General features: G+C 42.6%; 2 protein-coding genes across 6 annotated transcripts in view; one reads left to right on the forward strand and one right to left on the reverse strand.

Annotated features, from left to right (window-relative positions):
• The window catches only part of MYLK3 (myosin light chain kinase 3), a 32,583-nt gene extending 19,005 nt beyond the window's left edge, over nucleotides 1-13,578 (forward strand). For 4 of the 5 annotated variants that reach the window (XM_039352461.1, XM_039352460.1, XM_039352462.1 and 1 more), the window contains 10 exons: nucleotides 1,333-1,871; nucleotides 2,952-3,057; nucleotides 5,004-5,097; nucleotides 6,550-6,659; nucleotides 7,039-7,180; nucleotides 9,064-9,134; nucleotides 9,426-9,554; nucleotides 10,571-10,723; nucleotides 11,368-11,500; nucleotides 12,422-13,578. In XM_039352461.1, the coding sequence (XP_039208395.1) occupies nucleotides 1,333-1,871; nucleotides 2,952-3,057; nucleotides 5,004-5,097; nucleotides 6,550-6,659; nucleotides 7,039-7,180; nucleotides 9,064-9,134; nucleotides 9,426-9,554; nucleotides 10,571-10,723; nucleotides 11,368-11,500; nucleotides 12,422-12,505 (1,561 nt within the window). In that variant the 3' untranslated portion in view covers nucleotides 12,506-13,578. The remainder of the gene's footprint in view (nucleotides 1-1,332; nucleotides 1,872-2,951; nucleotides 3,058-5,003; nucleotides 5,098-6,549; nucleotides 6,660-7,038; nucleotides 7,181-9,063; nucleotides 9,135-9,425; nucleotides 9,555-10,570; nucleotides 10,724-11,367; nucleotides 11,501-12,421) is intronic. The other variant, XM_039352463.1, reaches the window with a different exon arrangement.
• Nucleotides 13,579-14,281: 703 nt separating this feature from the next.
• Nucleotides 14,282-22,659, reverse strand: ORC6 (origin recognition complex subunit 6). Its single transcript, XM_039352476.1, has 7 exons — nucleotides 22,542-22,659; nucleotides 21,287-21,416; nucleotides 18,924-19,087; nucleotides 17,627-17,716; nucleotides 16,265-16,377; nucleotides 15,226-15,303; nucleotides 14,282-14,731 (listed from the first exon to the last, which is right to left on the reverse strand). Exons 1-7 carry the CDS (start codon nucleotides 22,604-22,606, stop codon nucleotides 14,610-14,612), a joined length of 762 nt encoding a protein of 253 aa, XP_039208410.1. The 5' UTR covers nucleotides 22,607-22,659; the 3' UTR covers nucleotides 14,282-14,609.
• Between the last annotated feature and the right edge of the window lie 304 nt (nucleotides 22,660-22,963).

Below are 22,963 nucleotides of genomic sequence, written 5' to 3' on the forward strand. Positions count from 1 at the left end.
AGGACTATATCAGTACCTGATTTATCCTGATTCCTGACAAATAGCATCCCTTATGCTTGTCAAATTAGCACCTTACACTGCTCCTTTGCAATATGTTTTAGCTAGAGTTCAGTTCAGCAGCATCGTCTTTTGGACTTTAGGACTTAACAGGAGGTGTGTTGCTAAAAACAGAATTCTGCAAAGCTGGCCAAATGGAAATACATATGTTATCATCTTTAGAAAAAAAGAATAATTGTAGTTAGGGAGGAAAACCTTTTTTTTTCCCCTAGTTCACTTTTTCCAAAGTTGGGAGTCTCAAGGTAGCTTCAAGAATGGAGTTGAAGACTCTTAAGGAGAAACGGATCTGAGATATGGTAAGTTTTAGGGTGATCCTGAGGTGAGGATTGTCCAGGCTACCATTTGTGAATGTGCAAAGGTGGCAGACGTGTGAAAAAATATTGACTTCGAGGATAGATCCAAATTGGATGGTCTCGACTCAATAAAAGGCTAGCTCAATTGATTACCTTTGATACAGAGAAAATGTCCACTAGGGGCATCAGCGGACAAAAAAACCCCAATGCAGTAGAACTGAAAGTCCTGCAAAAAATCCATCTCTATTTTACAAATACCTGTAGTGTTTTTCCTCAAGGGGAAGAAAGTCCAGAATTAAGCAGACTTAAGCACTATGAAACACCCCATCCAGTAGTTAAGTCTGCTTAATCTTCTCTTCGCCGGGAAGAATAGCAAGGTTCAGAGAAGAGGGATGCTAGCAATCTGCAATAAATCAGATTTCAATATTTATAGGGTACATTAGAGATCATTTTGGATCTTTGGTGAGACTGAAGCGGTTCCCTCCCATTGGTCTGCTGCTTGGTAAAGAAGCAGCGGTAAAAAGAAAAGAGGATATCAACCACCTTTGTTTATGGCTCCACTCACTAGTTGCTCAGCCCCGTGGCTGGGGGATTCTGGGAGATGAAATCCAAAGTTGTCATGGCTGGACACCCCTGGCTTAAGGGATTCAGTTAGAGTTGTCGGTGTAGGATGAAAAAGATCATGGAGCTCTTTTGTCGTCATGTCCATATCCATGAGCCCATCCGGGAGACATGCAAGACAGCTGTATGATCTCTGTTGGCCTTCAGCCAGGTGTACTCCAGATGTCGGAACGTAATTCCCAGCATCACTAACTAGCCTTGGTCAGCGTAGAGAATGGGGCTGAAGGGTGATGCTTTTGAAGCCTGCCAACTCAAGAAAAGCTCTTCCCAAGTCCATGCCTTCCTGAAGTGACTGGATAACATCTTGATTAAATTAAATTCAAAGGCTACAAGGAAAGATCTAAACTGGATTTCTTTGCAGGCCTTCAGTCAATGCACGGATGAACGATGCTCCAGACGAGGATTTGAGAAGCAAAGAAGGAAGTGTTGGAGGTAGACATGATGGAGGGTTGACTCCGCTTTCCTTGCGGCCAATAGTTGAAGGAAGTAAGCATTTTCAGGAACCTTCTAAAACCAAGGTGCCCTCAAAGGACAGCAGGACTGAGCCCACACAAGAACTGACAGGAGCCCATTCTCCCAACAAGAGGAGCGAGCAGATACCTAAACTGTCAGGTCCTACTTCACCAGCACCACTTGCAAAGGCTGAAGACAATGGAGAAAGTCAACGCAAGACTCTCCCTTCTCCCAGTTCCACTCCAAAAGACTTTGCTGAAGATCTAGGAGCCTCAGGAACAAGTCCCAAGGAGATGGCACAGGCAATCAAAGACGTCAAAAAAGACACCATGGAACCAAGGAGAGTTTCTTTAGTGAGAAGAGAAAGCAGATCCCGACAGGGAGCAGAGAAAGTTTCAGAGATTACTCCATTCGTAGGAGCCACCAAAGGGGAAGAGACGGTCATTGGTAAGTAACCGCTTCTGGACCAGTTGCACGTTCTCTCTTCGGTTGCATCTACTTACAAATCCAAAATTTTGTACCCAGAATGGGGTGGACCATGTGGCCTATAGCGCCCTCTCCAACTCCTTTGGTTTTAAGATATGTTTTGCTTCAGAAACTTGGTTGCAGAGCAGATGATCCCAGCTGGTGAATGGGTGAAGTTGTGTTTGGAGAAGACCTTGATAGGTACGATTGAATGCTCCTCCAGAAAATGGAAAAAGAAAAAGAAAAGCACACTCAGGCAAAAACTAATTCAGAAAATGTTCTCCTTGGTGTGAGCCCTGAATTTATATATCGTAAGCCATAGTTTGTTTTATAAGCACACTTGCCGGGTCTGTACAATATACCAAACCAAAATAAAACCATGTTACCATTTAATGCAACGTATATATCTGCAAATGAAAATTGTGAATGTATAATTTATAGCCTATTGTTATGGGTGAAAGAAGCTGCTAGGGTTTATCAAATAACTAGCTTTTTTTTTTTAAAAAATCACAACTTGTGGTTAAAAAAAACAAACCTAGTTATTTGATAAACCCCAGCAGCTTGGTTCATTTGCAGGTATATACAATAGAATAGAATTTTGTTCTATACACCTGCAAATGAAAATTGCAAATTTATAATTTATAGCATATTGTTATGAGTGAAACAAGCTGCTAGGGTTTAATCAAATAACTGGTTTTTTTAAAAAAATAATAAATCACAACATGTAATATTTGAAGTGAACTGTCTATGTAGATGAAGTGCTCAGAGTTTTGCTAAATTTGTAATGGCTCCAGTGCCTGAAATAGTTGGATGAATAATAAGCTATCCACAGTTGCAAAATGGAATATTAAAACACTGTATAGCTATTAATTTGCATGACTTCCCAAAGAGTTATACCAGGGGTCTTCATACCTGGCCCTTTTATGACTTGTGGACTGCAACTCCCAGAATTCCTCAGCCAGGCTCGCTGAGAAAGACAGAGGCAGATGGAAGATGTCAAGATGATGTTCCACTGTCTGTTGCAAGAAAACTCAAAACCATGTTCCTCTGCTTCTTCTTCAGATGACAGCCCTCCTCCGCCAGCTCCTTTTGAGCATCGCATTGTGAGCATCAAACAAACTGAGTTAACCGCTTTATACACTGTAAACCACCATGAAGTGTTGGGAGGGTAAGTTTCATTATAAAGTGATCAGACTGCCTTGGAAATAATTTCTTATCCTCCAGTTGTATAAATATCGATGTTATATTGAAGGGCTGGTCACATATTCAGTATTGTCCTTACATTGGTAGTTTTGCAAGGACTGTTTTGGCACATGTTAGCTAGTTCAGTGAAGGTCCCAGCACCTACATTCAAGGAATGTAAGAATTATTTCAAAGGAAGCGCTTAAATAATATACTTAACCAGGCGAGTGGAAATTCTAGCAATTGCGAAATGCTAAACTTGATTAAGCTTAACATAAGCTACTTGAATTCGCTATGGTTAGGCTTAACATGGGCTATGGCATAGCAAATCCAACTTTTTGTTGTTGTTGTTAGGGTAGGAAACTCAAGGTATCGTGCAAAATCTGAAATTTTTTCCACAACTAAACTGTACATATTGCACCAATTCAGACCATATTGGTTGGGTGAAAGTCTTGCTCACTCTGAAAACTTGAAACAGAGATATGAAGTTGTAGAGCAGTGGTTCTCAACCTGTGGATCGGGACCCCATTTGGGGTCGAACGACCATTTCACGGGGGTCGCCAAACAACGCAGTCCGCCATTTTTTCCCCCTTTTCCTTAGCTGTGCTACTCCCTTTTATTCTATTGGCTTTTGAAAGCCAATAGAATAGACTCTCTTGAATAGAGTCTAATTCTATTGGCTTTCAAAAGCCAATAGGAATTGTCCAGGCTGTCTCTGCCCTGCTGAGCCCGCCAAAAGTCCCATTCTGCAAACGGTGCTGCACCCGTTGAGTAGTCCTCGACTTACGACCAGTTGAGTAGTCCTCGACTTATGACCAGTTGGGGGTCGCGGCATTAAAAAGGTTGAGAACCACTGTTGTAGAGGTTGGGATGAAGCCTCTGCATTGTCTATTCCACACCAGAGCAGCTCTTGTTGTGTGTTGAAATCTCCTTGGCAAAACGACTCGACAAATATATACTGGAGGGATGGTAGAAACCTGATGCTGGAAGAAAAGTTCATGAGGAACCTTTGCTTTGATCTCATGACACTTTCTTGGGTAGCTTGGAGAAGAGAGACAGGCCATCTGTGCTGCCATAAGTTTTCTTCTAATGGACGGAAGATTAATATCACAAATTTCCATTTGGCCATCTCAGCACATAACTTCCTTGTAAAAGAGGATTACCCGTACTGGCTTCACATTTTTGACCTTAGGAAAGTAACCACTTGTATACATTTGGGGCCTAAATACTCTTTTTCAGGTCTATATTCGGGGATATCTGATGAAGGTCACAAGCAACGTATCGAACAGTAAACTGGTCTGTTTGTAAGACACCAAAAAAACCTCTCGTTTTTGCCCGAATCTAAGCTTTTTGCTGATTCTGCCTTGCACAGTTGCATAGGAATGCGTTTCTGGCGATCAGACACTTCCAAATGGATTTACAGAAGATCACCGTGACACTTGTACAATTTTAATGTCATTATAGTACTGGTTTTCCCCATCCCTTAGAAATTGTAACTTGGGATAGAGACTGCCTAATTTTCCTCGTTGGCTTTGGCCTCATTTAGAAAGTGATCAGCGAAAGCTCAAAATTATTCCCTATTTTTGGTTATTCATTGCTCAAGTACAACCGGCAAAGCATGAACAACTATAGAACCCGCCGCAGACCATCTCCAGGTTGTCGTATTTTGCTCCACAATGAAAGAATACAACTGTGGAGTAAGATTTTAACATAAGCACTGAACAACTGGCTGGAAAGATCAAGCTTAATCCTTTCCTAAGCTAGGAGAAAGAGGAGCTTTTAGACGCCTGACCTCTTGATTCCATTCGCTTTGTACCAGGTTATTTTTAATTGACGATAAGAATAGTTGGTCTCTGGAGGCGTTGGCAGCCCCCCCCCCCGAGTTGTTTTCCTTGTGGGTTTCATCACTTTGTGTTCTCCATCTTTCAACAGGGGGCGTTTTGGTCAAGTCCACAAGTGCACGGAAAAGTCCACAGGACTCTGTCTGGCTGCCAAGATCATCAAAGTGAAATTAGCAAAAGAATGGGTAATGATAGCCTCTTAAAAATTAAAAAAAAAAAGAAGCAAAAGATCAGGATAAAAATTCCTATTTCAGTCAGTGTTTTCTCTGCAAAGCAAGATCTTTCGTAACTAGATAGCTAGATATAAGAAGCAGCGTGTAGTCCATGGGTTAAGGTATTGGATTAGGAGCAGGTTACTTCTATTAATCTGCGCTGGGTGGTAGATTGAAGGCCATTATTTTATTTTATTTATTGAATGTGTTGGCCACCAATCTCACTGCAATTGAGAAGCATTCATTTTGCGCTGGATTGATTCTCCTGGCTGATAATGATATATAGAGATAGATATACATGTATTTCTTTGTGTATGTGTATGCATCTTCTCTGTATTTCTTTGTTCTTACATTCTCAGTTCTCACTGGGTTCTTGTTTTGCCTTCTTAGCTTTTCTTTTGCAATAGCACTTAGACTTATATACCGCTTCATATAGTGCTTTACAGCCCTCTCTAAGTGGTTTACAGAGTCAGCCTATTGCCCCCAACCATCTGGGTCCTCATTTTACTGACCGCGGAAAGATGGAAGGTTGAGTCAACCTTGAGCTGGTGAGAATCAAACTGCTGGCAGTCGGCAGAATTAGCCTGCAATTCTGCATTCTAACCACTGCGCCACCATAGCTCTTTATATCTAAATGTTTATCATGCCAACTTGGGGTCCTTCCCATCCAAATTATACTATCTTTTATGTTTCAGTCAGGTTTGAATTTGAAAATAATAAAATTAAGATAGGTCTTGACTCTTTACTCTGGCACCCTGGTGTAACCTTGGACTCTAAATGGATCTGGCAAATAAAATGACCATGGTAGACAGATTTTTCTGAAGTGTATCTTGATTAATTTAACAGAACAGAATAACAGTATAATACAATTGAAAGGGACCCTGGAGGTCTTCTAGTCTGACTCCCTGCTCAAGCAGGAAACCATTTCAGACAAATAGTTGACCAATCTCTTCTTAAAAACTTCCAGTGTTGGAGCATTCACCGCTTCTGGAGGCAGGTTGTTCCACTGGTTAATTGTTCTCACTGTCAGGAAATTCCTCCTTAGTTCTAGGTTGGTTCTCTCCTTGATTAATTTCCATCCACTGCTTCTTGTCCTGCCTTCAGGTGCTTTGGAGAATAGCTTGACTTCTTTCTTCTTTGTGGCAGAGTCTCAAATATTTGGAATACTGCTATGTTACTCCTAGTTCTTCTTTTCATTACAGTGTTTCTCAACCTTAGCAACTTGAATATGAGTGGACTTCAACTTCCAGAATTCCACAGCCAGCATGTTGAAGTCCACACATCTCAGGCAGCGAAGGTTGAGAAACACTGCTCTAAAATATACCATACAGTAGCAGAAAAATTGCTGGGGGATAGCACAGATCTCTATATCCTCCTTTTTCCTTCTGCCACTATTGCTAATAATACATTTCATTAATGTTTCAGGAAGAAGTGAAGAATGAGATAAACATAATGAACCAGTTAAATCACGTGAACCTAATTCAACTCTATGATGCTTTTGAGAGCAAGCACAACCTCACCTTAATCATGGAATAGTGAGTTGGTACCCTCTGATCTAAATTAGCTGTGCTAACAAGCCGGTGACTTTGAAAATTTCTTACCATCCTGGAAGATGCATTAAAACAAAAGCTAGAATCAGAATAAAGGAATAGATTGGATTGGACCACCTTAAGTTACACTTAAGTTACAGTGTAACTTGCTTTGACATCTCTGGGATGGCATCCATTGTGTTTGGATGAATATCCTCTTTCTATTGCAATTAAAAATTACAAGTCAATGGCGATGTAGGACATGGGGGGAGGGGTTGCCACTGCCAAGGATTTTTGGGAGCGCATGGAGAGAAGGGACACATAGTTGTCCACCTCCATAATAATTGTCCTTGTTGAACACTGCTGCCTTTTGTTGTTCCGCCAGTGTCGATGGTGGTGAGTTATTTGACCGGATCATAGATGAAAACTACAATCTTACCGAGTTGGATGCTATCTTGTTTACCAAACAAATCTGTGAAGGAATCTACTACCTTCACCAACAGTACATCCTTCATCTTGATCTGAAGGTAAGTTTGGAACCTATCACCAGTGGACAGGTTAGTCCTCAACTTATAACCCATTTGTTTAATGGCTGTTTGAAATTATGACGGCCCTCAAAACAGGACTTATATTGCTACGTCTTCTTGTGTTGGGTCTGTTTAGTTTTGTTTTATTTGAATGTTTCATTTATGTGTTGGCCTTCAGGTGTAATCATAAATTGATTTGATTTGACGGCCCTCAAAACGGGACTTGTGACTGGTCCTTGTACTTAACGACCATTGCAAACCCTCCCCCCCATGGTGACATGATCAGAATTTGGGTGCTTGGCAGCTGATATGTATTTACAATGGTTGCAGTTTCCCCAAGGTCATGGGATCCTCATTTGCAACCTTCCCAGGGGGCTGAATTTGCTCAAGATCTATCTGATTCGCTTAATTATCATGGCACCACTTAGCGATCAAAGTTCTGCTTCCAATTGTGGTTGTAAGTCCAGGACTACTCGTCGCCTTACACCCAGGGCAGGGAACATTTGCAAAGTGATACCCCATGAGGAAAAACTGCACGCAGATTACATACCACGCATGAGCAGGAAAATCAACCAACGTTAAGCTAACTCTGGCAAGCTGTCTCTGCCCTGTTTAAACAGGGGAAAGAGGGTGACATTGTCTGCTCACAACAGCCCTGAGGAGTAGGTTGGGCTGAGGAGCAGGGGGCTGGACTGAGAGTTTTCTAAGGGGGAAATCAAGCTGCATCTCACCACTTGACTCCCCTTGTCGAACCTCAGGCTGTTGTCTGGTAAAAATAAATTCTGAAAAAAGGCTCTAAAGATGGGCTTAAGCTTGTCCTCTGTTAAATTTACTCAAGCACAAAACTTGAGGGAAAACTTTTATAAAATGTTTTATAGATGGCATTTGGATCCTAAAAAGTTATCTTGTATGTATCCGAATTTGCAACCCAAATGTTGGAGATGTGGTTCCTTGGATGCAACTTATTTTCATGTTTGGTGGACTTGCAAAAATATTAAAGCTTTTTGGATTATGATTTGGTGGAACATTCAAAAGGTTTTTAAAAGGAAAATTAAATTTACTCCCCAATTATTTCTTTTGGGAATTTTTGTGGATTTTGATGTTAAAGAAACTATTTTAATGCTGAATTTAATAACAGCAGCAAGACTATTGGTGGGTCAGTATTGGAAAAAAGATTCTCTGCCTTCTTTGGAAGAATGGGTGTTCAAGGTTTCTAACTTAGCAGAAATGGCTAAAAGTTCTGCTTACTTAAAGGACCATTCACAAAAGAGATATGTTTCTGTATGGAGAAGATGGATAGAATATATTCAGAAGAAATATGGAACAACAAAGTTTCATTTATTTTATGAATAATGGATTTTTACTAAATTATGAATTCAAGTTTGCAGAGAGTTAAGGGTTATTAGGACTCCGCTTATTGTATAAGTAGTAAATTTAAGTTGACTATGTTTAGTTTTCTTTTTTTTCCTTCTTTCTTTTTGTAACCCTGTATTGAGCTCTGGGAAGTTGGGGGGAGGAAAGGGGGTGGGGGGAGGGGGGAGAGGAGAGTGTGGGTAGTATTTTCAATCGTTCAGATTTTGGTGATAGAGGATTGCCCGGGCATTTTCCCTCAGACTGCATCCGATTGAGAAGAAGAGGAGAGGGATAAGTAAGTAGAAAGATGGAGGAGAGAGGGAGGGGAGCAGAGGAGGAGATAGAAGGAAGGGGGAAGTGAAGAGATGAGAAGGGGATGCGGTCTGGGGGGAAATGGGTGAGCAATGGTGGAATTTGTGTTCTATTTTAACTTCTTATGTATCTGAATTTTTTTTTCTTATGGTTGTAATGAAAATAAAATAATAAACATTGGAAAAAAAAAAAAGCTTGTCCTCTGTCTTTTTTGGCAGCCCGAGAATATACTGTGTGTGAATCACAGTGGAAACCAGATTAAAATCATTGATTTTGGACTCGCAAGGAGGTAAGTCTCTCCTCCTCTTTATGCTTCGTTGATGTTTTCTTTATTCCTTCAGCATCTCCCCTTGTAGACTATAAGTATTTTGTGATCTCCTTTGGAAGTGCACTAAAATGCCACTCATTGCCCTGGTGACCGGGCTTTCGTTCAAAAGGCCTTCTTACTAGTCTAGAACATGACAGCGATCACCATATCTTTGCACACCGATGCCTCTCTTGCTATAAGCTCATTCTCTACCCACCGCCTCTCTACACTCAGCCCCCCCCCAACTGTCTCCCTTTCTCATCTTTGCTAAAGGTACAAGCCTCGGGAGAAGCTGAAAGTCAATTTTGGCACGCCCGAATTTTTGGCTCCCGAAGTTGTCAACTATGATTTTGTGTCATTCCCAACGGACATGTGGAGCGTAGGCATCATAGCATACATGCTGTGAGTAAACCCTGTTTTTTTTTTCCCAAGGGAAGGGGAAGGGAACATCGTCAATCAACTGTTCAATAGGGAAGAGCAGGATGCAACAGTTTAGAGCAGGGGTGTCAAACTTGCAACCTCACGTGACGTGTCGTATTGCGACTTTTTTTCCCCATTGCTGGCAATGGGGCGGGCGTGGTTTCGCTATGATGCATCTGGGCCGCGGGCCGGCAGTTTGACACCCCTGGTTTAGAGGGCCAGAATTGCAGAAGATGGTTTGGTTTCCTCTGACGTGATGGTTGGCAAGAAAAAAGGGTGAAGTAAGCATAAGCTGAATAAAGGGAACATCTCTTGTGTTAAAGGCGGGGAAGAATTTAACCTGTGATCCAAATCAGTTCTGCATATATTCTTTCTAAATTCATTTTGATTGTTTCATCTTGGCCGATAGCTAGATGCTGCCCATACATGCATTGCCATTTATTGTAGCTCATGTGGCTAGGTTTTGGGTAGAGTATTTAAGTTCTACCAGAACATGATGAGCCATGTTTGTGGAAGAGCAGGGAGGGGCTGTGTTAAGAGGTCAATAGCCTAGAGTTGTTACGTTCCCACAAACCGTGTAAGTCCATCCCCTCCTGAATTCTGTTCACTTTTATCTGGTGCCAATTCAGGATGGAACTTCCAATTCTACTAATTTTGGGGGGAGTGCGACGTAGCAGATCACGGTTCTGGTTCCAGTCAACATGCATGCTTTTATTTGGGATGTGTACGGCCGGCGCAGATTGTCCCTCTTCTCAACACTGGCAGTACTTGGCTTATTTTGCCTGGCCATGAAAGCTGGCCAACGTTCCTATCTTGGACAAGAAAATGGCTTGATTGAGACAAGGTAGTCATCAAGAGATGAGCTCCTCATGAAGACATCTTCACCTTAAAGACATTTTTCCTCCAAGAGCTGAATTTTGGCCCTCTTCCCAAGCAGTTAAAGCTCTAAATTGTGCCTTATCTGCACACCTCAAGCAACCTCTTCTTTCTTATTTTAGGGTCAGTGGCTTGTCTCCTTTCCTTGGAGAAACTGATGCAGAGACCATGAATTACATAATCAACTGCAACTGGGATTTTGATGCAGAAGCATTTGAACAAGTGTCCGAAGAGGCCAAAGACTTTGTATCCAGACTTCTAATAAAGGAAAAGAGGTATTAACTTGCTATGGTGTCTTATCCCAGATCTTATTCCAGATCTTTCTGTCTTTCCCCTGCACACATATCCAGCCTGATTAATGAAGGGAGTTGTCTGCACCCAAGCCATCGTGCTTATTCTATAAATCGTGGCTTAAGATGTACAGTTCAAACTAATGTGTGTGCATGTACAGGAAGTCCTCGGCTTATGATCACAATTGAGCCCAACATTTCTGTTACTAAGCAAGACAGTTGTTAAGTGAGTTTTGCCCCATTTTACAACCTTTCTTGCCACAGTTATTAAGTGTATTCACAATTGTTAAGCTAGTATCGGGGTTATTAAGCGAACCTGGTTTCCCCACTGACTTGGCTTGTCAGACGGTTGCAAAAGGGGATCACGTGACTTCGGGATGCTGCAACCGTCACAAATACATGCCAGTTGCCAAGCATTTGGATTTGATCACATGACCACAGGGCTGCGGCAACAGTCGTGTGAAAAGCAGGCACAAGTCACTTCCCCCCCCCCCAGTGCTGTTATAACTTTGGCCACTAAATGAACTGTTGTAAGTCAAGGACTACCCGTGTGTCTAATGGCCTGTTCTGTATTGCAACCTGTCGCCTCACAAGTTCTTTTTCTCCTTTCTCCGGTCTGGTTATCACAGTGGCAGAATAAGCGCAGCCAATTGCTTGAAACACGAGTGGTTGACCAACTTGTCTGCCAAGGCGAAGCAGTCCAAAGTTCGCTTGAAGTCTCAGATGCTTCTCCAGAGATACATGGCCCAGAAGAAATGGAAGGTAAATGCTACACCGCTCCCCTATCTTTTTCTGAGCACAGCTCCGGGTTGCCAATTTACTACAGATGACGCTAATTTTTTTTTGCAGGATCCAATCTGTGCGGGTCACCGGAAGCTTAGAAGAATAAAGCTTCGGTCCCGGTGACGGGCTCAGATTGGATCCTGCAACATTACCCTGAGACCAGTGGTGGGATTCAGCCGGTTTGCACCACTTTGGCAGAACCGGTAGCTAATGTTTTTGTTGCCCAGGCCCAGAATGGACTTCCGGAAGTGGGATTTTATTTATTTATTTATTCATTCATTCATTTATGAGACTTATATACCACTTTAAGTGCAAGCGCTCTCTAAGCGGTGTACACCAGTAAACAATGTATATATATATATTTACATTGCCCCCAACAATCTGGGTCCTCATTTTACCTACCCCGGAAGGATGGAAGGCTGAGTCAACCTTGAGCCGGTGCGATTTGAACCGCTGACCTGCTGAACACAGTCAGCTAAAGTGGCCTGCAGTACTGCACTCTAACTGCTGCGCCACCTCGGTTGTTCACCTATTTGAATCCCACCACTGCCTGGGACACACATATTTACCTTCCTTCGCGACAGTATTTTCTGTACAGGAGAAGCCAGATGTGAACACGACATACGATGATGCCTCTTTCTCTCTTAATTACGTCAATACTTTGCTTAGCCAAACAATTTTATCTACCAGCAAGCTAGTTTTAAGCAACGGATAAGCTTGATCTAGCAGAAAATGCATAGTGAATGCGACAAGTAGGTCCCAGGTAGTGTTGAGTATGTAAAAGGGATCTCGAAATTCTGTATGGATGTTGAGTGTTATTGTGAAGGTACAATCCGACGCTGGAGAAATCTCGCCAGAGTCTTTTTGTTTTTCCAACACGTTTCTTCTTTCTTTTTACAGAAGCACTTCCACGCGGTCACAGCCGCCAACAGGTTGAGAAGATTCCCTAACGTGTCTGAGTCTGCAGCTGCTGAAGAGAGCTGAGACTTGGGTGATTTTAGGGATCAGCCCATTGGGGACGGGACAACTTGCCACCGCCAACTCGCTGCGGCCAATTTAACCATTCTATTTCATTATTTAAAATAAATAACATTTATTTCAGTTCTTGCCATTCCCATTTCATTCCGTCCCTCCTTTGGCATCCTTTCTTTAATGATTCTATTCCACCGTTTCTTTGATATTAGTGAAACTCTTTTTCCCGCAGCGAGTTGTCCCCATGGCAAGTTGTCATAGACCCCGGTCCATTTCCACCAGTTTCATGTTTTCTTTCCTCCTCTTCCTCAACTGTACATCCAGCAGTCTGCTTAGGTGGCTGCCTTCAAGCATAAGACACCTTGGGACTTCCCTACATCAAGGGCAGGGGTAGGCCACCTTGGCTCTTTTATGACTTGTGGACTTCAACTCCCAGAATTTCTGAGCCAGCATGAAGTCCACAAGTCATAAAAGGTTGCCTACCCCTGACCAAGGAGAAGCCTGACTGGGTTGTCCTACAACTGTCTCTTGCAAGTGGCGGGTAGGAAAACCGCTTGAATTATGCCTCTTAGGCTTTCGTTTCCGTAATTACACATTAGTGGTTAAGAATGGCTTTTCCTGCTGGGGACTAGTTGTCTTGTTTTTAAGAACGCTTTTGAGAGTTTTGAGAAAAGTCAAGTCGTGATTGGGAGGCTGACCTTCAAGCCGAAAATGTAGTTTCTGCAGGAGTTGAGATAGTTATTTTCCAAATTCAGTATTTTTGCTTTGAAAGTAGAACTTTGGGTAGCAATCAATAGCTTTAAGAACACCTGCCAAGACATTGTATTGGGATTAGCGTCCCTCTTTTGAGGGAGATGGGTGGTACAGAAATGTAAAAAATAAATAAAATTAGTTCCCTTTTATACACTCACTTAGGATTTCTCTTTTGGTTAACTTTTCTAAACTTAAAAAAAAAAACATACACAACTTGATGATCTGTTATTTGCCACTGTCTGGGACACCATCAGGATATGTATCAGCTTGGGGTTTTTGTGGGAAATGAAGGATAAAAATAAAAATGACTTGACGTGTTGTTGTCCCCAACAGAACAGAGGTTATTGCTGACAATGTTAAGTATGTGTGTGTATGTGTGGGGGGGATTAAAAACAGAATTTAAAATCCTCAGTCATAGAAATATGGAGCTGAATTTCTGAATTGATTCAATCCGATCCTTGCAACTTGATTTGATCTGACTTTGGGATAGTGTCAGAATTCTTGTCTTGAATTTCATTTTTTTTTCCCACCATCTGAATCCGTGTTTTTCAGCCTTGGCCATTTTAAGACGTGGACTTCAACTCCAGAATTCCCCAGCAGTCATACTTAAATGATTAACCCAGTGGTTCTCAACCTGTGGGTCGGGACCCCATTTGGGGTCGAACGACCATTTCACGGGGGTCGCCAAACAACGCAGTCCGCCATTTTTTCCTCCTTTTCCTTAGCTGTGCTACTCCCTTTTATTCTATTGGCTTTTGAAAGCCAATAGAATAGACTCTCTTGAATAGAGTCTAATTCTATTGGCTTTCAAAAGCCAATAGGAATTGTCCAGGCTGTCTCTGCCCTGCTGAGCCCACCAAAAGTCCCATTCTGCAAACGGTGCTGCACCAGTTGAGTAGTCCTCGACTTACGACCGGTTAAGTAGTCCTCGACTTACGACCGGTTAAGTAGTCCTCGACTTACAACCGGTTGGGGGTCGCGGCATTAAAAAGGTTGAGAACCACTGTTATAGAATGAAACAACAAAACAGAAGACTATCGCACAAATAAAGTTTATTGATGCTTCCAAAGAGGAATGAACAAAAGTCATGGTTAAAAAAAATTAAATAATCACACCTGTGTGGGACCATCTTAAAAAGAGTTAATGGGACATATCAACGCAAAAACATGGCATTTTGCTATAATATCAGTGAGCTGAACACATTTAAAAGCAGGTCCCATCTAGGCTTCAAAGTGGCCTATTCAAGGAATTCAAGTTTTCAGAGGGTTCCCCCCCCTTCCCGCTCCCAAGAGACTAGTTCTCCAGACTGACATAGGCCAAAAGACTGGCCTAATGTTTGCACTCACAGGAGGAACAAATCCACTCACACACTGTTTCTTTGTGATTTTGCAGCATTTTCTAAGATTCTTCGTTTCCATTCTTCGTAATCTTCTTTAGGCTCAATTTCATGTTTTGCACGCTTACGAGGGACTTTTGCTTCCAGAACTAATGAGGAAAATAATAATAATATATATATGTGTGTGTGTTTGTGTGTTATTGTGTATGTATATGTACAAACATACATATGGTTCTAAGAATCAGCTTTCTTATGACGTAAGAATGGAGCCCCCTTGTTTGTTAAGAATTTTTTTTGTGGCACCTTCAGCTGGTACTGAAATACACTTTTTAGAATAGATTCAGATGAACAAACTTGAGCACTAAATCAACACAGTTGCTATTAAATGGGGATGACACCTGTGATTCAGGTGGGAGATTGATGCCTTATTTGTCTGCCACAGAAGAAAGTCATATGAGCCACGTTCTCCGATCTGATTGACTTCTGGAATTTGGGAGATTAGTATCCGGAATTTCAAACCAGACTGGAATTCCATGTTCTGGTTATGAAAGTTGGGTGCTATTTGAGGGCAGTAGGTAAAGGTGTTTCCTAGAGGAGGAACCTGCCCCTAAATAGGTCCATCTAATAGCATGATTGCCCTTACCTTCTTTCTTTGCCAGATCTTCAAGGAAGGAGGATTTCTGAGGTTCTTCAAGCTTCACCGACAATGAATCATCTTCTCCTTAAGAAGAAAATAACCGTTATGTTTAGGCAATCTTTGAATGCCCAAGAATGGCTGCATACAACTGAATAAGCCACAAGGGATAAACTGAACTAAGGAACTGGTTGTACTTTGTAGGAAACAGGACACCCAAGTCCAGAACATTGTCAACTTAAGGTGGTGAGCACACCTAATAACTTGCCACCTATTTTCCCCCCAACAATCTTATGAGGTGGGTTGGGATGAGAAAGGGAGACTGGTCCAAAGTCACCCAGCCAGTTATTTGCTCTCCTTTCTGTCTACAACTGAGACTAGCCATAAATAGTTGATTCAAAGTTTGGAAGAACTTTTGAGTCAAACAAACAGCTGAATTCTCACGTGTTCAAATAAGGTTTGCCAGTAGGCTGCAGTTGAATTTGGTCACGCTTCAATCAGCCACGGCTTACAAATCACAGGAGCTACGTTTGGCCACCATGCAAAGCTCAAAGTGCATCTTTGAGGTACAGCTGCTGGCTTAGGGGCCGTTTGAAGTCACAACAGCGCTGAAAAAAAGTGACTTATAATTGTTTTTCATACTGAAGTCCATTGCAGGTCACATGATCAAAATGCAGTCGTTTGGCAACCGATTCATATTTATGGCGGTTGCAATGTCCCAGGGGAATCACGTGATCCCCTTTTGCGACCTTTTGACAAGCGAAGTCAATGGGGGAAGCCAGATTCGCTGACCAACTGTGTGACCAATTTAACACCTCCAGTGATTCACTTAACAACTGTGGCAAGCAAGGACGCAAAACGGGGGCAAAGCTCACTTAACTATCTCATTTAGCAACAGCAATTTTGGTCCTAAGGCAAGGACTATCTGTATGAAGGCACCTCGCGTTCTATAGTTTTCCAACAAAAGGCTTACAAAAAAAAAGTGGATGTGGTTTTGACAAGTTGCCAGAAGTGAATCAAGACAAAAAAACATTTAAAAAAGTCATACGGTTGATTTGTTGGCTAATCTTCTCTAACTGGGTGTGGAGCCGGTCAAATATGGTTTTCTTCACCCCAGAAACAGTCACCATTTTGGTTTTATCCACCTTAAGTTTCAAGTATCTGCAATGAGAAAGATTTGATTCATGAAAAGATCCTTTTGCCCAACGATTTAAAACTTATACTGGCCTAACAGTGGCTGCTACTATCAAATCTCTCCATTAGAAGCTCCCAGTTCTAATTTACATCCCACCAGCTTTTCATCACTAACAAGCGACAAGTGTATGAAATCAAGCAGACATTTTAAAAAAACAACGGTTAAGATATGCTTTGAGTGAAAAGCATCTCTTCTATACAATATGGGTTTTTTTTAGATTGTATATATTTTTTACCTTTGGGTTCTTTTGCATCGTTCTATGAATGCTCTGCTTTTTTTTCTCAAGGGTCTGCTTTTTGGACAATTAAGAGCAGACCGTGAATCAACAATCCTTGCTAGACAAAAAGTATTTTAGGACCAAACCACATGTCAAAACGTAGCTGAGCCCCCTCCACTGCCTCCCTCAATATTCCCTGGGATGTGATATTTGGGGGAAGGGCTCCTCCATGTGGAAAGAAGCTGGCATCGGACAATGGACCTTAAGCAGGACCAAAAACTACAGCAGCACTACAGTTCCCATCATTCACGATAATTGACTCTTTGGCTGGACAAGAGAACGGAAGTCCTATAATTTGGACTGTTTAAACCCTACTGTCTTCAAAACATTTTCAGTGGATCCTTTGAACCTTAGAGACTACCACTAAAGCAACTCTAAAGTTCTCGTGTATTTTGCTTCTAAATTAATTACAGGGATTAAAAAATAGGGTAGTTATCTTTCAGCACCAATTTCACCACCATCGAAATCAGACCATGCAAAGTATCTCCTTAACTGGTATACGTCAAAGGCTGGGGCAATCGGGAGATTCAGGTAGTTCAAACGATTATAAAGATTTATTGGAAGCTTAAGCTCTCTACAAGGATCTGGCCAACTAGCGGTCAAGGGCAATGAGCGGGAGATAAGCAAGTCTTTCAAAGTGGGGTGGACCTAGATTTCTTGCAGGATTCGTGAGTTATAACATGTTTAACCCCTCTTTCGGGCTCAGCCTGGTCATCTCCTACAGTGTATTTTTAGAAGAAAATTGGTTCATGGTGACAATAGTCTATCATGTTCCATAATTTGTCCCTTGATCTTGATCACAATCGGACTCCCATCTCTGTGGAATACACATCATAAATCAGAACATGGAATATAATCAACGTTCTTTCCTCTAACTGCAGATGTCAACTTTCCCCACCCTACAGTCAACCCAAGGGAAACATTTCTTCCAATCTTACCTGCAAGCAGTAAACAACGCCACAGTGGTGAATAAGGGTTTCGACAAATCGAGAGCCACCTGTTGAATTTCTGGCAGGCTGGATTCGTACCTGAAAGGGCAAACCTGTTTACTGAAGCTCCAACAATGTTAATTCAATATAAGTTTCAATTCATCATTAGCTGTGAAATCTTGCTAGGTGTGAACCCTTAACTGTTAAAATAGGAAAAATCCTTTTATTGTCTCTGTTGCTTATTCTTTCCTAATTTTAGATATGGCAGATAGAGCAAACAGCTTCATGTTTTTAAATTATATTACAGGTTAGATGATTGGCCGAGGATTATCAGCTCCAGAGACAATCCACTTTGTAGGTCTAGACTAGGGGTCTCCAATTTTGGCAACTTTTAAGACTTGTGGACTTCAACTCTTAGAATTCCACATCCTTAATTCCCCACAAGTCTTAAAGTTGTCCAGTTTGAAGACCCCTGGCTGGGATCTAATCTTACAAGTACTTTGCTGTGATGGCTGAATCCGCCCTCCCCCCCCAAAATATAGCACAGAAACATTTGAGACAACCGCATCTTTTAGCTCAGTGGTTCTTAACCTTTTTGAACGAATCGCCCCCTTGAGCCAATGAGGAAGTTGTCATCGCCCCCCTCCCCTAACATAACTTCTCAATCACAACATAGGAAATAATTCTTCAATTTATGCAAACACTTTTTTTTTGTTTTCTTTAAAATTGTCATCAGGATATATCGATGCAAATAATTTATTTCCAGTCTTTTCCCCATATCTCCCATATTCTGGCCAATGGCGCGCCACTGTATGGGTAGAGGCTGCTGCGCAATGCGCATGAAGATAAGCGATGCGTATTCACATATGTACAGCGTTCTGTACTGAAGCTAGCTGGAGGAACATTTGAAAACACAATTCAATCCATCAATAGTGATCATCTGATGTTTTGGTATGACAGATATACAGCGATTCACTGTACGAAAAAACCTCAAAGGTGTCCCCAAAACTTCTCGCTCCATCACCCCCATATCGCCCCCTTTTCATTCCTTCGCCCCCACGTTGCCCCTTTTCGTTCCATTGCCCCCCTGAAAAATGAAATCGCCCCCTGGGGGGCAATATCGCCCAGGTTAAGAACCACTGTTTTAGCTCATCTACTTTGCTCAGGGATCGTTTTTCCATGAACTATTACTGATCTTGTTTGCCCTGAGGATGATGAAGGATTTAGTCAAATATATCCTGTGCACAAGTCTGACAGGTTTGCTATGGATAACAAGCAGCAGACAGGGTCCTCCAAAACGTCCTACCTCTGCAGGATTTTTGACGCCAGGTGTGCAGCTTCCAAGCAGGAGAACTGAACGGCCACCTCTCTGATGCCAAAGCTGGATTGCAGAGCGAGCAGGCTTTCAAAAGATCTCAGGTAGCATTGGTAAGTGGTTCTCTTCAAGCCGGACACTTTCACAAAATAACTCTTTAGAGGAAAAACAAACAAACAAAGCAACAATAAAGTCGTTTCCAAACCTGCATCTAGTCACTCACAAGCTACCATTTGACAAAAGGTAATTCTTGGTTCCAATTTACATGAAAGCTGGGACATGACGGTTGAAGTAAAGACAAGAATAGAGAAAGCTCGAACAGCATTCTTCAGAATGAAAAAGGGCTTCTGCAGTCACGACATAAGCCTAAGACTGAAAATCAGGCTTGTCAGATGCTGTATTTTTCCTATCCTGCTCTATGGAATAGAGAGTTGGTCTCTGACACAAGGCCACCTGAAGAGACTGGAAGCATTTGAAATGTGGATTTACAGATGGCTGCTACGTACAGTATAAGCTGGGTTAACAAGATCAGAAATGAGGAGGTGATAAGCCACCTGGGAAAGCCAAGGGAAATCATCAAAACAATTAAAAAAAGGAAGTTGGAATATTTCGGACCTGTGATGCGACACCCAGAAAAATACGGCATACTCCATTTAATCCTCCAGGGAAAGATTGAAGGTAAACGAGCACCAGGCAGAAGAAGAACATTGTGGCTTCAAAATCTAAGGGACTGGTTTGAACAAAACTCAGCAGCACTTTTTCGTGCGGCTGCTGATAAAAACAGGATCACCAACATGATCGCCAACGTCCGATTACGGATATGGCAGAAGAAGAAATATTGCTTATGGGCACCGAATCATTTCTGCCCTTATCCGCAGCCCCTCTGCTATCTTTATATTCATCAAAAGGACTGTGGATTGTCTGACTTTTATTAAATTATGTTTAAGGCTGGTTGCCTCCCAAAGTTTATGACAAATATTGAAACTGACAAAATGATAGCCCTGTCTAGTAAACTCTTGTGTCGGGGGGGGGGGAACTTCATGCAATTTTTGTCAGATAATGAATGGGATACAATATCAAACAAACCCCTTAGTATATAGCTTCCTTTGCATGCAAGGCTACATACAGCATCCCCTTTTTTTTTCTTAACCCCCAAAACTAAATTATTTAAGGCCAGCGTGAGAGAGAGTCACAGCACTAGGAAACTCAAGAACAGTATCTGAGGGGCTGCCACCAAGAAGAGGGAATGAAACTACTCTCCAAAGCGCCTGAAGACAGGACAAGAAACAATGGTTGGAAACTGATCAAAGAGAGAAGCAACCTGGAATTAAGGAGAAACTTCTTGACAGTGAGGACAATCAACCAGGGAACAGAAGTTGCCTCCAGAGGTTGTGGGTGCTTCATCACTGGAGGTTTTTAAGAAGAAGCTAGACAGTCACTTGTCTGAGATGATATAGGTTCTTCTGCTTGAGCAGGGTACTGGATAGATGACCTCCAGGGTCCCTTCTAGATTCCATTCCATTCCATATTCTATTGTATTTCTTATTCTATTCTATATTCCGTTCTATTTCTTATTCCGTTCTATTCCAATTCTATTCTATTCTATATTATATTCTATTTCTTATTCCATTCTATTCCTTATTCTATTCCTTATTCAGAGCTGTAAATGCAGAAGTAACAGTGTCTACATTTCTTTGTTCAGTATGTGGCAGAACATTCCGTGCTAACATCGGTCTTATTAGCCACCTACGGACACATCGTTGATGGCCCATAACCCACAAGATGTCAAGGTCTTCATCAAAATCGATGGACGAACAACACATTCCTTATTCTACTCTATTCTACTCTACTCTACTCTATTTCTACTCTACTCTTATTCTATTCTTATTCTACTCTAGTCTACTCTATTCTATTCCATCCCATCCCTATCCTATTTTCTAGCAGTTAAACATCTACGGCAGTGCTTCTCAACGTTTGTGTGACGGCGACCCCCGTCACACAAACGTTCTGCACATGCGCGGCGATGCACATGCGTGGCGCACATGTGCGACGGCCCCCATGCGTGGTGCGCGTGCACGGCGCCCCCCATGCGTGGCGCGCGTGCACGGCGCCGCGAAAAATGGCGGATTGCCGCCTTTGGCGACCCCCGAAAAATGGGCGATCGACCCCAAATGGGGTCGTAACCCATAGGTTCCTCCATCTACGGAAATGCTACTGTCTAATTCTCAAGAATTCGATGTAAAATAAGAGGTCGTCCTTGACTTGCCCCCATTCATTTAGTGACTATTCAGTGTCACCACACAGCACTGAAAAAAGTGACTTCCGACCATTTTTCACACAACCCTTATATTTACTTTGTCCACAGGATTGCCCGTGAAGGTGGCAGCCAAATCCAGGCAGATCACAGCGCTGCTTGTGGGGCTCATCTGGGCTAGCAGGGGGGCACACTTCACTTCAGAAAGTCGGAGGTATTCCTCGGCTTTCCTGCAGAATCACACACACAAAAAAAGGCTATCAGAATGAAAGGCAAAAGAAGAAATGACATCTCATTTCCTAGCTCTTATGTTCACAGCTATATAATTGCAACACCTAATTTTTAGCAATTAGATAATCCTCCCTACGTAGAAGATTATATCAATTGCTGAAAGTCAAGGAAAAGCAATCATATTTCCATTTTTTTCAGGAAACATATATACGCAGCTGTCTGGGTGGGATACACACAATTAAAAACAGGCCAAACTAAACAAGATAAAAACCCACCTACAAACCATACACTGATTAAGGGGGGAGGGAATCACCCAAAGCAATAAAGATAAATACATTTAGGTGGGGAAAAAAATCACAATAATAAAACAAGACAACCTGCCTCCAGAAGCCGTGAATGCTCCAACACTGGAATTTTTTTAAGAGACTGGACAGCCATTTGTCCGAAATGATGTAGGGTTTCCTGCCTGAGCAGGGGGTTGGACTAGATGACCTCCAAGGTCCCTTCCAACTTATGATTATTATGGATCATCACACAGTCAGCCAGATGTTCAGACTGGATTTGGCATTTTGTCTACCTATGGAGTCCTTACCCAGGACCTGGGATAGGCAGATGTGGATGTTTGATGGTATTACAGATATCGTTGCAGGATGGAGGCAGTTCCTTATTATTATTATTAAAAGCCTTATTTTTAAAAAACCAATAGAGGAAAAAGACACGTCTCAGCTAGGCGGTGAATCGCGGCAGAGGTACCCCGAAAGGTAAGCTCCAGCCTCCGGGTGGAGCTCAGATGGCTTTTGTAGCTTTCTAATTTTTATTTTATTTTTGTAAAATTTTGGCCATCCGTCAAATGGATGATTCATCCAGCCCAGCTAAAGCAAACCTCCATAGCCAGAGGCAGTCTATCTTCTCCGTCTCTCCTGAATCTTTCAAAAGGAGGCGAAGTAGGAATTAATAAGACAAGCACCCCAACATGCAAAGCCTTCCAGGGGCGATGGACTACGGTGCCCATAATCCCCGGCCAGGAAAAAAAAATCTGGGGCTATTCCTGGGCGGGGGGGGGCTAGATTACGGTCCGGCTACATCCAACTGCACCCCCCCCCGCTTTCCCCATCCCCGTTCACCTGATAACTCCGGGCGTGGAGACCCCCAACTTGGCCGCCCAGCGCCGCAGCCCTTCCCGCTCCATCCTCCCCGCCGCTTCTTTCCCGCGCTCGCGCGGGGCAGCCCATTCATAAGACCTTCCCTTGGCCACGCCCCTTTCGAACGTCCGCGCCTTTCCCCCGACACGTCCTCCGCCCCGCCCAGCGGCGCCTCCTCCTTTTTTCTATGACGCGAAAAAAAGAGGAAAGGGCGGGGGAAGGGGGCGGGGAATCGAAATCCGGAGAGGGGGGAAAAGGAGAAAAAAAAAAAAGGAAGCGGCCTTTCCGGATTCCGATTGGTTCCGCGCCCCGTCCGTCGGCCCAGCTTAGCGTTCGGCTGGCGGCCGACCAATGAGGGGGGCGAGGGAAAGAGTGGCAGGCGGAGACGCCCTTAGGAGGGGAGA

Source organism: Crotalus tigris, unplaced genomic scaffold, assembly GCF_016545835.1.
Source record: "Crotalus tigris isolate CLP2741 ecotype Arizona unplaced genomic scaffold, ASM1654583v1 scf7180000018432.44079421565:4894166, whole genome shotgun sequence".
NCBI classification, from domain to species: domain Eukaryota; kingdom Metazoa; phylum Chordata; class Lepidosauria; order Squamata; family Viperidae; genus Crotalus; species Crotalus tigris.

What these genes read in the sequence shown, in the direction of transcription:
- ORC6 (XM_039352476.1), bottom strand. Translation starts at nt 22,606, where the DNA reads ATGGAGCGGGAAGGGCTGCGGCGCTGGGCGGCCAAGTTGGGGGTCTCC. An exon ending in CGGGCAATCCTGTGGACAAA is followed by an intron (nt 19,088 to 21,286) that starts GTAAATATAAGG and finishes TTTCCTCTAAAG; the next exon opens with AGTTATTTTGTGAAAGTGTC. An exon ending in AGATCTGGCAAAGAAAGAAG is followed by an intron (nt 14,732 to 15,225) that starts GTAAGGGCAATC and finishes TTTCCTCATTAG; the next exon opens with TTCTGGAAGCAAAAGTCCCT.